The 12,826-nt window shown below is 38.3% G+C and overlaps 1 protein-coding gene across 7 annotated transcripts in view; it reads left to right on the forward strand.

Annotated features, from left to right (window-relative positions):
- The window catches only part of KIAA1328, a 301,449-nt gene that overhangs the window by 165,541 nt on the left and 123,082 nt on the right, over window positions 1–12,826 (forward strand). For 6 of the 7 annotated variants that reach the window (XM_079108525.1, XM_079108527.1, XM_079108531.1 and 3 more), the window contains one exon: window positions 8,980–9,087. The exons of the other annotated variant lie outside the window; for it this stretch is intronic. In XM_079108525.1, coding sequence (XP_078964651.1) covers window positions 8,980–9,087 — 108 coding nt within the window. The remainder of the gene's footprint in view (window positions 1–8,979; window positions 9,088–12,826) is intronic. 7 annotated transcript variants of the gene reach the window in all.

Raw genomic sequence — 12,826 nt, forward strand, 5'->3', positions numbered from 1 at the left:
TTCTGTAAGGTACATCATTGGGATTTTAATTGGAATTGCATTGAATTTGTATAGCACTTTAGGTAGTATGGCCATTTTGACAATATTAATTCTTCCTATCCAAGAACATGGAAGATCTTTCCATCTTCTAAGGTGTTCTTTAATTTCTTTCTTTAGTGTTGTATAATTCTCATTGTAGCGGTCTTTCACCTCTTTTGTGAGATTGATTCCCAAGTATTTTATTTTTTTCGAGGCTATTGTGAATGGGGTAGTTTTCCTAATTTCTCTTTCTGAAGATTCATCACTTATGTATAAAAATGCGTTGGATTTATGGGCATTGATCTTGTAACCTGCTACTTTACTGAATTCACTTATGAGTTCTAAGAGTTTTCTGGTGGAATTTCCAGGTTCCTCTAAATATATAATCATGTCATCAGCGAACAGGGATAGTTTGAGTTCCTCTTTTCCAATTCGTATCCCTTTAATCTCTTTGGTTTGTCTAATTGCTCTGGCCAGAGTCTCAAGAACGATGTTGAATAGAAGTGGTGAAAGAGGGCATCCCTGCCTTGTTCCCTTTTTTAGGGGGAATGCTTTCAGTTTTTCACCATTTAGAATGATATTAGCCATGGGCTTAGCATAAATGGCCTTTACAATGTTAAGGAATGTTCCCACTATCCCTATTTTTTCTAGTGTTTTGAGCATGAAGGGGTGCTGTATTTTATCAAATGCTTTTTCTGCATCTATTGAAATAATCATGTGATTCTTCACTTTAAGTCTATTAATGTGGTGAATTACGTTTATTGATTTCCTGATGTTGAACCAACCTTGCATCCCTGGGATGAAACCAACTTGATCATGGTGCACTATCTTTTTAATATGTTTTTGTATGCGATTTGCTAAAATTTTGTTGAGAATTTTTGCATCGATGTTCATTAAGGATTTTGGTCTGAAATTTTCTTTCCTTGATGAGTCTCTGTCTGGTTTAGGTATCAGTGTGATATTGGCTTCATAGAATGAGTTTGGGAGGGTTCCCTCCTCTTCTATTTTATGGCATACTTTGAGAAGTATTGGAATGAGCTCTTCTTTAAAGGTTTTGTAGAACTCGGCTGAGAACCCTTCTGATCCCGGACTTTTCTTTGTTGGTAGGCTTTTGATGACTTCTTCTATTTCAGTACTTGAAATTGGTCTATTTAAATTGTTTATGTCCTCCTCCTTCAGTTTAGGCAATTCATATGTCTCTAGAAACCTGTTGATGCCTTCAAAATTTTCCATTTTGTTGGAGTATAGATTTTCAAAATAGCTTCTAATTATGTTTTGTATTTCAATCCTGTCTGTTGTGATATTTCCTTGTTCATTCCGAATTTTAGTGATTTGGGTTTTCTTTCGTCTTCTCTTTGTTAGTGTGGCTAAAGGTTTATCAATTTTGTTTATTTTTTCGAAGAACCAACTATTTATTTTGTCAATTTTTTGTATTGTTTCTTTTGTTTCAATTTCATTGATTTCAGCTCTGAGTTTAACTATTTCCTGTCTTCTACTACTTTTGGTGCTGTTCTGTTCCTCTTTTTCCAGGGCTTTGAGCTGTAGTGTTAGGTCGTTTGTTTGTTGAGTTTTACTTCTTTTATTAAATGCACTCTATGAAATAAATTTCCCTCTAAGTACTGCTTTGATAGTGTCCCAGAGATTTTGATATGATGTTTCTTTGTTCTCATTTATCTCTAAGAATTTTTTAATTTCCTTCCTAATATCTTCTGTTATCCATTCATCATATAATAGCATATTGTTTAATCTCCAGATGTTGGAATAGTTTCTGTGTTTTACTCTTTCATTTATTTCTAACTTCAATCCATTATGATCTGATAGAATACATGGTAGTGTCTCTATCTTCTTGTATTTGCTAACATTAGCTTTGTGGCATAATATATGGTCTATTTTCGAGAAGGATCCATGTGCTGCTGAGAAGAAAGTGTATTCGCTCTTGGTTGGATGGTATATTCTATAAATGTCCGTTAAGTCTAAATTATTGATTGTGTTATTGAGATCTATGGTTTCTTTGTTCAATTTTTGTCTGGAAGATCTGTCCAGTGGTGAGAGAGGCGTGTTAAAATCACCTAGTATTATTGTGTTATGGTCTATTTGGTTTCTGAAATTGAGAAGGATTTGTTTGACATACATGGATGAGCCACTGTTTGGGGCATAGATGTTTATGATTGTTATATCTTGCTGATTGATGCTTCCCTTAAGCAGTATGAAATGACCTTCTTTATCCCTTCTGACTAACTTTGGCTTGAAGTCCACATTGTCTGAAATGAGGATGGATACTCCAGCTTTTTTGCTGAGTCCATGTGCATGGTATGTTTTTCCCCATCCTTTCACCTTTAGTCTATGGGTATCTTTTTCTATGAGGTGAATCTCTTGCAGGCAACATATGGTTGGATCTTTCTTTTTAATCTAGTCTGCCAGTCTATGTCTTTTGATTGATGAATTCAGGCCATTAACATTCAGGGTAGGGTTATTATTGAGATATGATTTCGTTTCCCGGTCATTTGGTTCATTTTTTAAATTTTATTTATTTATTTGTTTGACACAACTTGTTTCCTCCTTTATTTGACAATTCCTTTAGGATAATTCCTCCCTTTGCTGATTTGCTTCTTTGTTTTTCATCTCTTCCTCATGGAATATTTTGCTAAGAATGTTCTGTAATGCTGGCTTTCTTTTTGAAAATTCTTTTAGCTTTTGTTTATCATGGAAGGATTTTATTTCATCGTCAAATTTGAAGGTAAGTTTTGCTGGGTATAAGATTCTTGGTTGGCATCCATTTTCTTTCAGGGCTTGAAAAATGTTGTTCCAGGACCTTCTAGCTTTTAGGGTCTGGATTGAAAAATCTGCTGATATGCGTATTGGTTTCCCCCTGAATGTAATTTGGTTCTTTTCTCTCACAGCCTTTAAAATTCTGTCTTTATTTTGTATGTTAGGTATTTTCATTATAATGTGCCTTGGTGTGGGTCTGTTGTAATTTTGTGTATTTGGAGTCCTATAAGCCTCTTGAACTTGATTTTCCATTTCATTCTTCAGATTTGGGAAATTTTCTGATATTATTTCATTGAATAAATTGTTCATTCCTTTGGCTTATTTCTCTAGGCCTTCCTCAATCCCAATAATTCTTAAATTTGGCCTTTTCATGATATCCCATAGTTCTTGTAGATTCTGTTCATGATTTCTTACCATCTTCTCTGTTTGTTCAACTTTGTTTTCAAGGTTAAATATTTTGTCTTCAATGTCTGAGGTTCTGTCTTCCAGGTGTTCTATCCTATTGGATATGCTTTCTATGGAGTTCTTAATTTGGTTTATTGTTTCCTTCATGTCAAGGATTTCTGTTTGGTTTTTTTTCAATATCTCTAACTCTTTATTGAAATGATCTTTTGCTTCTTGTATTTGCTCTTTTAACTGTCGATTGGTGCGATCAATCAATGCTTGCATTTGCTCTTTCATCTCATCATTCAGTGTTTGCATTTGCTCTTTCATCTCATCATTTGCTTCTCTGATCATTTTAATTATGTACATTCTGAACTCCTTTTCTGTCATTTCTTCTGCCATGCTGTCACTGGGTTTTATTGATGTAACATCTAGATTTGTTTGCAGCATTTTCTTTCCTTGTTTTCTCATATTGTTCAGGTATCAGAGGACCGCTGAGATATTGCAGATTTCCTCTATTGACTTACAATGTCCCTGAAGATTTCTATTTATATATCCCCCCTTAGCCTTCAGTAGGCTGAAGTCTTGGAGGAAGTTGATAATGTGGTGCTCCACAAGGAAGCTGCCTCTCTAGGAGTGGTGGCCTTCAGGTGGGGTATAATCCCTGCTAGTGGGCAGAGGTGCCTCCACTTGTTGACCAATGGTCATCCAAAGGGGACCTAGGCTGTGGGCTGAGGCAAGGCCTGTTTGGGCCTGAGTCTCTGGTTTTACCGTCCTTGTGGGGAAACCTCACCCAGCAGGGAAGACTCACCCGGTGGGGAGGTCTCGCTGGTCAGTTCCCTCCTAGAGGTTCCCCTCAATTTACAGCTACCGCCTGGGCTGGGCTGCCTTCCTCTGCAAAGTTCCCAGGGGCCCGGCCCTACCTCCTGAGCCTGGGAGCCTCACCCTTTGCAGATGACTCTCCTTAGGCTGCCCTTCCTCAGAGAATCTGCCCGCAGGCCTGGAACCTTCGCTCCGCCCTAAGCCTGTCTCTGTGCGGCTCTTCCACCAAGAAGCCTCCTAGATCCTGGGACCCTGCTCTGCACCTAATCGCCTGGCTATGTGGCCCCTCCTCTGAGCAGCCACCTGGGGCCCTGTACAATCGCTCTGAATCCCAGAGACCCGCCACACGCCTCTTCCTCCAGACAGCCGCCCAGTATTCCGGTGGGGTCACTAGCAGTCCAAGAAACTCACTGCGTGCCTCCACCTCCACCAACCACCCGTAGCCCTGGGCAATCAATCACTCCGAGTCGAAGTGACCCTCCCCGTTCCTCCTCCTTCTCCAGATAACCCCCGGGGTGTTCAGGAGCGGTCGCTCTGAGTGGCTCTGAGTCCACGTGACCTGCAGCATGGGTCCTCTGGGCAACCGCCCGGAGCTCTGGTGCGGCCACTCAAGACCAAGCGTCCCACCACGCTTCTCCTCCAGGCAGCCCCCCTGTGTTCAGGAGCTGTCACTTTAAGTCCAAACAACTCACCACTCGCCTTCTCCTCTGAGCAGCCGCCTGGAGCGCTAATGCAGTCACTGCGAGTCCAAAGGACCCACCCCGCTCCTCCTCCTCCTCCTCCTCGTCCTCAGGGCAGGCCCCGGGGTTCAGAAGTGGTCTGAGTCCAAACAGCTCGCCACGCAGCCCCTTCTCTGGCAACCACCTGTAGCTCTGGTGTAGTCACCCCGAATCCAAGCGGCCGCGCTCCTCTTCCTCCTCCTCGTCCTCAGGGCAGGCCCCGGGGTTTAGAAGCGTCGTTCTGAGTCCAAAGAGCTCGCCGCGCGGCTTCTCCTCTGGCAACTGCCTGTAGCTCTGGTGCAGTCACTCCGAATCCAAGTGGCCACGTTCCTCCTCCTCCTCCTCAGGGCAGGCCCCGGTGTCCTGAGTCCACACAGCTCTCCTCGCCACTCTTCCCCTGGGCAGCCGCCGGAGCCCCAGTGGTTGCTCCGAGTCCCAGCGCTGTGCCGAGCGGCCTCCTTTACGGCGCTCCCAGCTGTCCGAGTTCACTGCTCCAGCGGGGGGAGGGGCGTCTCGCCGGCAGTTCTACTTCACAAAGTTCCCTGCGTTCCGGGACCACCGTCCCATCCGGGATGCCTCCCCAGGGGGTGAGAGTCACCCAGCTGCTTTGAGTTGGTCCCAAGCGTCTCGATATCTCCTCTTTTGAATCCTGAGTCCTGGAGCAACATGAAATGCAGCCACCCTCTAGGCCGCCATCTTGAAAACCCCCCTAGAGATTTTAATAAGTCGAAACAATAAATATGTAAACGTTCAGTGCATTCAGTGGGTCAAATAATTTCTAATTTTCTTCTAATTTCATTTATCTAACTCATGTGACTCAGATTTCATCAATTATATTTTGTTATTTTCTATTCAAAAATTAGACTTTTGTCAAGTGAACAAAATGTTTGCAAAGCAAAATTATCAGGAAGGTCTACAATATAAGTCTCATGAGGCACACCTATAATCCCAGTGGCTCCAGAGGCTGAGGCAGGAGAATTTAGAGTTCAAAGCCAGCCTTAGCAGCAGCGAGGCACAAGCAACTCAGTGAGACCCTGTCTTTAAATAAAATAGGAAACAGGACTGTGGATGTGGTTCAGTGGTCATGTGACCCTGGGTTCAATCCCCCCTCAAAGCCCCCACACACAAAATAAACAGTATACATTTCATAATGAGAGGAGAATGCCTATTTTCTGTCCTTAACCTTGAATTTTGTTACTTCTCTGGAAAACAACTCAACTGAGTTGGTTCAAGTTCCTCCTTGGGTCCAGATCACATTATGCTAAATTCCTTTTTGGCTATGTTTGTCTTATGTGCTGCTGAGTTCCCCTCTTTGAAATGGTTGTCATTTGACTTTCGTGCATTTTCCTAGATGGGTAGGAATTATCATTGGAAGGCATTATTTTCTTTCCAGCTTTAGGAAACCCCCAGTGTTTTCCTTTAGGGCATCAATCTTCTTGTGTAGCTCTTGTGATCTAAATATTTATAAACCATCAGACAGCATTTGTAATACTGGCCATCAGTAGAACTGATCAGGCTGGTTTCTGGGGCCTTGGTCATCTTTTAAAGTCTTTGTTACTTTTTGAGTCTTGACCATCAGAGTTCTGCCATTTCATTTATCCTTTAAAGCTAGAGTCCTAAAACAAAATTCTTCCCATCAAGAAGTTAAAAAAAGTGAGATGCCCAGATAAACAGAAGCTCGGAGCATGTTTAATCCCATGGCTTCCATTTCTTTTTCTCCTACTTAACTTTTGCCTGAAAAGTAAGCTGATCTACCTTATTTAGCAGATACAACGTAGAACTAGGAGCCTAAATTTATCCATTTAACTAATCAGTATCATAGTTCATATTTCTAGGCTGAAAGTTGCCCTACTCTCTGGCCTACTTTTTAGATTTATGTAATTTTATCACTTATGATTTATCTGAAATTCAACTTTCTGCACATTAGTATCCTATACTAAGAATATCTATCTCAAATGAATTCACCTAAGACATTGCCTTTATCGTGCCATTTCTGAATTTTAAAAACCCATAATAATTTCCTACTGGATTATGCATATTCAACCTAGTGTGCAAAGCTTTTTATAATCTGTATCACCTCTCTACCCATTTGCACTACTTTTCCTGAGAAATTTTTTCTGAAGGTAAGTTGTGTTTCCTTGCAACTGTTCCCAACATACATTCACATTTCTTCCTCAAGCCATACCTTTTCTCCTGACTTAAACATCTTCTTCCCTCTACTTTTCCATTTGTCTACTCCCTTTCTATTCATTGCAGCACAAACCTCTCTACTTAAAATTTTTAGGACTAATTTCTTTCTTACCTAAGTTATTGAACTTACACAAAATTAGCCCATTATTGTTTGATATGTAATATAGTTCTGTAATTCATTTTAATTCCCCTTCTTTAAGCCCCCTACTCTGTACAAAACTATATCAGAGGAGTATCAAATCAACAAGACCTGGTCTTGACTCTCAGTATAGTAAATATAATCTTACTCTCTAATTTTTACATAATTTGAATTTTTATATATTATTACTGAATTTCTAATCTAAATGATGAAAGAACCTTGCTTCAATTACATTACTAAATTAATACTTACTATGCACATGCATTGTTTATGGTGCTCTGGATGCTTGGGAGTCATATTGGGAAGCAATCTATAATTACTATCAAGTGAGTAGCATAGAATTCTTAACAGTAGTTCAGAATTTGGGGATGAACCTGTCTTTTTGGAATAACATTTAAGCATGACATTAACATTTATTTAAACTCTGATTAATAATCATGTATGAGGAATGTATGTATGTATGAGGAATAAAAATGAAGGCTAATTATAAATATTTAGCCAGACACTGTAGTGCACATTTATAATCTCAACTTCTCAGGAAGCTGAGGCAGGAGGATCACAAGTTCAAGGCCAGCCAGGGCAATTTAGCAATACCCTGTCTCAAAAAAAAGAAAAAGAAAACCTTCTGGGGATGTTGCTCTGTGGTAGAGTGCTGTGGTGGGATATGTGTGCTCAATCCCCAATATCACAAAAAATCAATATGTATCATTTTTTTCTCACTGTTACAATATCCTAGTATATGTACTCTCTACTTAAGATTAAAATACTGACTTTACCATTTTAAAATGTGTCACCTTGGATGAGTTATCTGTCTGCCTTATTTAAGCCATCTGTGAAAACATAGAGTAAAAATAATTACTTCATAGAGTGGTTGTAAGGATCAGTGCAATAGTATATGTAAAGTGCATTCCTTCAGTGGTGTCTCACATGACATTATCATTATTTCTACTGCTGCTTCCGATGTTGCTCTGACTGCTACTATTGCTATTATTTTTTTCACTCTGGTCTCATAATTGCCTGATTTTTAACATTTTACAGTTGCATTTAACCAACCTACTTGTGTGTCACTACCAAAATTAGTCTCAATTAAATAGTAAGTTCCTAAGGGTAATTAATCTCTATAATCTCTTTGTATATTCTTGTATATAGATAGTTACTATTACAAGAATTTTTTGAAAATGATGACGCCATAGGATGTTTTTACCTCTTCATGGTTCAATTTCATAGTTAAGAAAGATCCAGAAAACATTTCTACAAAGCAGAGAATTGGGTAGTAAATGCCACATATTTGTACTAGTCATTGACTTCCAAACACCTGGTAGAAGACTTGTGCTGATTTCAACAGCCTTGCCTTCTCAGTTCTTGTGAGAGTGGGGTTTTGGTGCAATTCTTATTTGTCTGTGGCCCAGAGGAAACATTTGGTCAGTGTGCTGTAGCCCCAGCTCTTTGAAATGTGACTCTTAGAAGTGGACACCTCCCACATAATATCGGACAGGGTCAGTGATACTTAACTGTTACTAGAATTCCTGTTTAGACATTAGTGACCAAAATACACTAAACAATGAATAGAGGGAAGATTTAAATTTCTAGAGAATAGATTCAGAGTACTTTGAACATATCTATAATTTTGAGTGTTTGAATTTTATTCTGAACAACTCTCTTATAAATTAAAAAAAAAACCCTCAAAGTCCCATAAATCAATTTGTGTTTAGTAATTACTCATTTGTTTGTTTGTTTCTTTTTGGTGTGGGGGAATTGAACCCAGGGCCTCGCATGTGCTATGCACCTGCTTGAGCTACACCCCCAGCCTACCCATTTATTTTTGACAAAGGTGTTGGGAAGCAGCAGATCGAGCTGGAAGAACATAGTTTTCTAGGGATTATCAGTCAGCTAATCAGGCTCCTCAGGATTAGAAATTCTCTAAATTTATTTTTGCAGGTTAAGAACTCAAGCTGTATTTAAGTCTACAAAACTGGTTGCTGACAAAGAGTTTACTAAACCCCGAGAGCTCAATCTCCATATGAACGGGAGTGACCCTGGACCAAGGTAAAAAGAGCTGGGAGAGGCAAAAAACATTAAGAGCATAGATATTTAGAATATATTTGGCATCAAGTTGTAGCTGTGTATTCATTTTTACTACTTTCTGACCATATGAATAATTGTCATAAGATTTTTTGAAAAATACAGAAAAGTGTGAAGAAAATAAAAAGCAATTCATAATCCTATGTTGCAGATATACTTCTTTGAGCACTCTTTCCTATTTTTCTTTATATGATTTATATTCCATATTAAGTAAAAGGGATTATATTTGTATATAATTTTATTTACCTTTTTCATATATATATTTATTTTATTTTATTCTTTTACAAACTGTATTTTGATTCATTATACACAAATGGGGTACATCATTTCATTTCTATGGTTGTGCACAATGTAGATTCATACCATATGTGTAACATACATGTACGTAGGGTAATGATGTCTGTCTCATTCCACCATTTTGATCTCATTAAATACTTTGTGAAAATATATTAGTTCATTAAACAAATATTTAATGTGTGGCAGCTATGCCCAGTATTTATCTATTAACCTAATATTCAATAATACAGAATTTTGCTGTTATAAATTATTCTTTGATGAGTGTTTCTCTAAATGAATTTTTTACCTTGTCTCTGCCTATGTCCTTGGTATAGTGGAATTACTAGTTTAAACTTATATGAATATATGTAAGATTCTAGATTCATATTGCCAAATTATTTTCTATAAATGTTAATTCCTTTTATACCCTCAAGGCAACATTTAAGAATTCTTACTTTATGAAATTTTAGGTATTTTGGCCATTGTTTTTTCTTTCTTTTTTCCTCTCTCTATTCTTTCTTCTTTCCTTTTAGTATTCCAGTTACATGTATAATAAACCTGTAGATATTATCTCACAGATCCCTGATAACTCTGCTAACTTTTAAAAATCTTTTTTGGTTGTTGTTGTTCTTCATATTGGGTAATTCTTATTGATTTATCCTCAAATTTTTCTGTTTTTCTGTTACTTTCAATCTGTTGATAAACATTATAGGGTTTTTTTTTTTTTTTTTAAGTTTTGGTTATATATTTCACTCCTGGAATTTTTATTTGGACTTTTGTTATAATTTTATTTCTCGGTTAAGATTTCATAATTTATTCATCACAAGCATATTTTTTTCTTATTTTCCTGAGTATGATTATAATTCCTTTGAAGTGCTTGTCCATTAATTTTAACACTTGAGTCATCTTCTGGTTTATGTTGTCTAACTTTTCCCTTGAGTATTGATCATATGTTCCTAGTTTTCTATATGTCTAGTAATTTTGAATTTATTATAGTCATTGTGAATGACTCTGAAATTTTGTTATATTCCCCTGAACAGTGTTGACTTTTTTGTGATATCAGGCAGTTAACTTTATTGAACTCAAACTCAGCCACAGAGGCCAGCCAGGAGGGTAGAGCCATAGGAGTGGCTTGGCATGGACTGGGCTGAATCCTGGGACCACAGGAGTTGTCCACTAGAGGGCAGGCCTGGAGACTATAGCTGCTGGGGCCAGTGTAGAGGCTAGATTCACAGATGTTGTCTAGGTGCTAGGCAGGCCTAAAACCTGAGACCAGTTGGTCCAGCATAGTGCTAACTGTGTGAGCCTGAGTCTGGAGAGGCTGGCCTGGCACTGGGGCAGCCCCTAGCTAAAGGTTGCTAGGGAACAGCCTGTCACTGGGACTCACCCACAGCCTGGGGGCCATTGAGGTGGGCTGGTGGTGAAGTGGGTCTAAGGAAGAAATTCAAATTTGCCAAGCAGGCCTGGAGTCTAAGGCAGAGAGATCCTACCTGGTGCCAGGGAATACCTTGCTGCCTGGTGTCTGAGGCCTTGAGCATCTTTCTGCCTAACACTGGGTTTTACGGAGGCAGGCTTGGTTTTGGGACCAAGGGCAAAGCCTGATGCTCACTTCTCTCTTCTTCCTCATGGAAGGTCTCTCCACCCGCACTGTGCTGCCTGGAGTTAGAGGAGGGCTGGTATCAGTAATATAAAACTGTCCTTCCTTGCCCTCTTCTTCCTTTTTGTAGTACAAAGAGCTGCTATGCTCTCTCACCTCTTTTCCTTAGCTCTTGTGAAGTTTTTATGTCTAGAGAGTTGTTCACATTGATTGTTTCTACAGTGAAAAACAAGCACTTGGAAGTTCTGTTTTGGCATCTTCCTGATATCCTCTTTCAACAAACGGTTTTGACTATTTTAGATGTTACCTCTATTACTTGTACTTCTAGTATTTGTATTCATATTTCTGAATAACAACTTACATGGTCATTAAGTATTGACTTTCTGCTATGGAAGACAATTTGGTTCTCATCAATAACCGTTTACTTTCTCCTTTTCTTCCTTTTTTCTTCCTTCCCTCTGGAACCTCTCTCCCTGTGTCCTTTCTTCCTTCTCCCCCTCTCTTTAATAACATGTCCAAATACACTGTTTCCTTTCATCTGTCCTCTCAATATGTCTATATCAAAATAGTTTTAAGACTAAATATTTTATGCACAGCTAAACCTTGTGTTTTACAAATATTACATTTAATTTCTATATGATAAATTACTTTCTCTAGAGTTTAAAAATGTCTTATTTAGCACAGAAAAGCAAATATTACATGATTTCATTTAGATGTGGAATCTAAAGTCAAATTCAGCCAGGCATGGTGGCACATACTTGTAATCCCAGAAGCTCCAGAGGCTGAGGCAGGAGAATCACAAGTTCAAAGCCAGCCTCTGTAACTTCGTGAGGCCCTAAGCAACTTAGTAAGACCCTGTCTCAAAATTAAAAATTTTAAAAGGGCTCAGGATGTGGCTCAGTCCTTAAGTACCCCTGGGTTCATTCTCTGGAACCAAAAAATAAAGAAGTCAAATTCATAGAAGTAAACTGTAGAGTGGTGATTGCAAAAGGAGCCAAGAGGGTTGGGGGAGTAGGGAGGTGTTGATCAGAGTACCAACTTTCATTTAGCTAGGATGAAGAAGTTCTGGAGGTCTGTACAGCATGATCATAGCTAACAATGTATTGTATTGTTGAAAATTGCTGAGAGTAGCTCTTAAGTGTTCTCACCTAAAATAAGTATGTGAGGTTATGGATACATTAAATAGCTTGATTTAATAATTTCACAATGTACACATATATCAAAATATTATATCGTATATCATGAACATATACAATGTTTTTCAATTTTGTTAAATTTTTAATAAAACAAAAATGCCTTATTTCATTTTATATGAATTCATTCATTTATTTATTCACTCAAATATTTATAAAGTATCCCACCATGTTCTAGACTTGGAGAAAATAGTTATAAAACAGAAAAAAATTTCTGGCCTTTTAACACATACATTCTCATGTCTAGTCATTCTCACACAAAGTATAAATCTCTTAATATATTCAGTTTCATCAATTATTCTATCATATCTTTTCATTTCTTTAATATTTTGCTTTTTCCCCCTTCATCTTTTTTTTTCATCTTTTTTTTAAGATAGCCTTCCTTAAGCCAAATAAGACAAACTCAGAAAATCAAGGATAGTATGTTTTTTCTCATATGTGGAAGCTAGTGGGAAAAAAAGAGTAGGGGGATTGCATGATCATAGAAGGGGAGACCTGTAGAATAGAAAGAGGAAGGGACCAGGGGACGAGAGGAGAGGGAAAAGTAAGGGACTTGGGAACTAAGGTGATCAAATTGTATTTTGTTATATTATATGCATGTATAGATATGTAACAATGAATTTCACTATTATATATA

Source organism: Sciurus vulgaris (assembly GCF_902686455.1).
Source record: "Sciurus vulgaris genome assembly, chromosome: 13".
Lineage (NCBI taxonomy): Eukaryota > Metazoa > Chordata > Mammalia > Rodentia > Sciuridae > Sciurus > Sciurus vulgaris.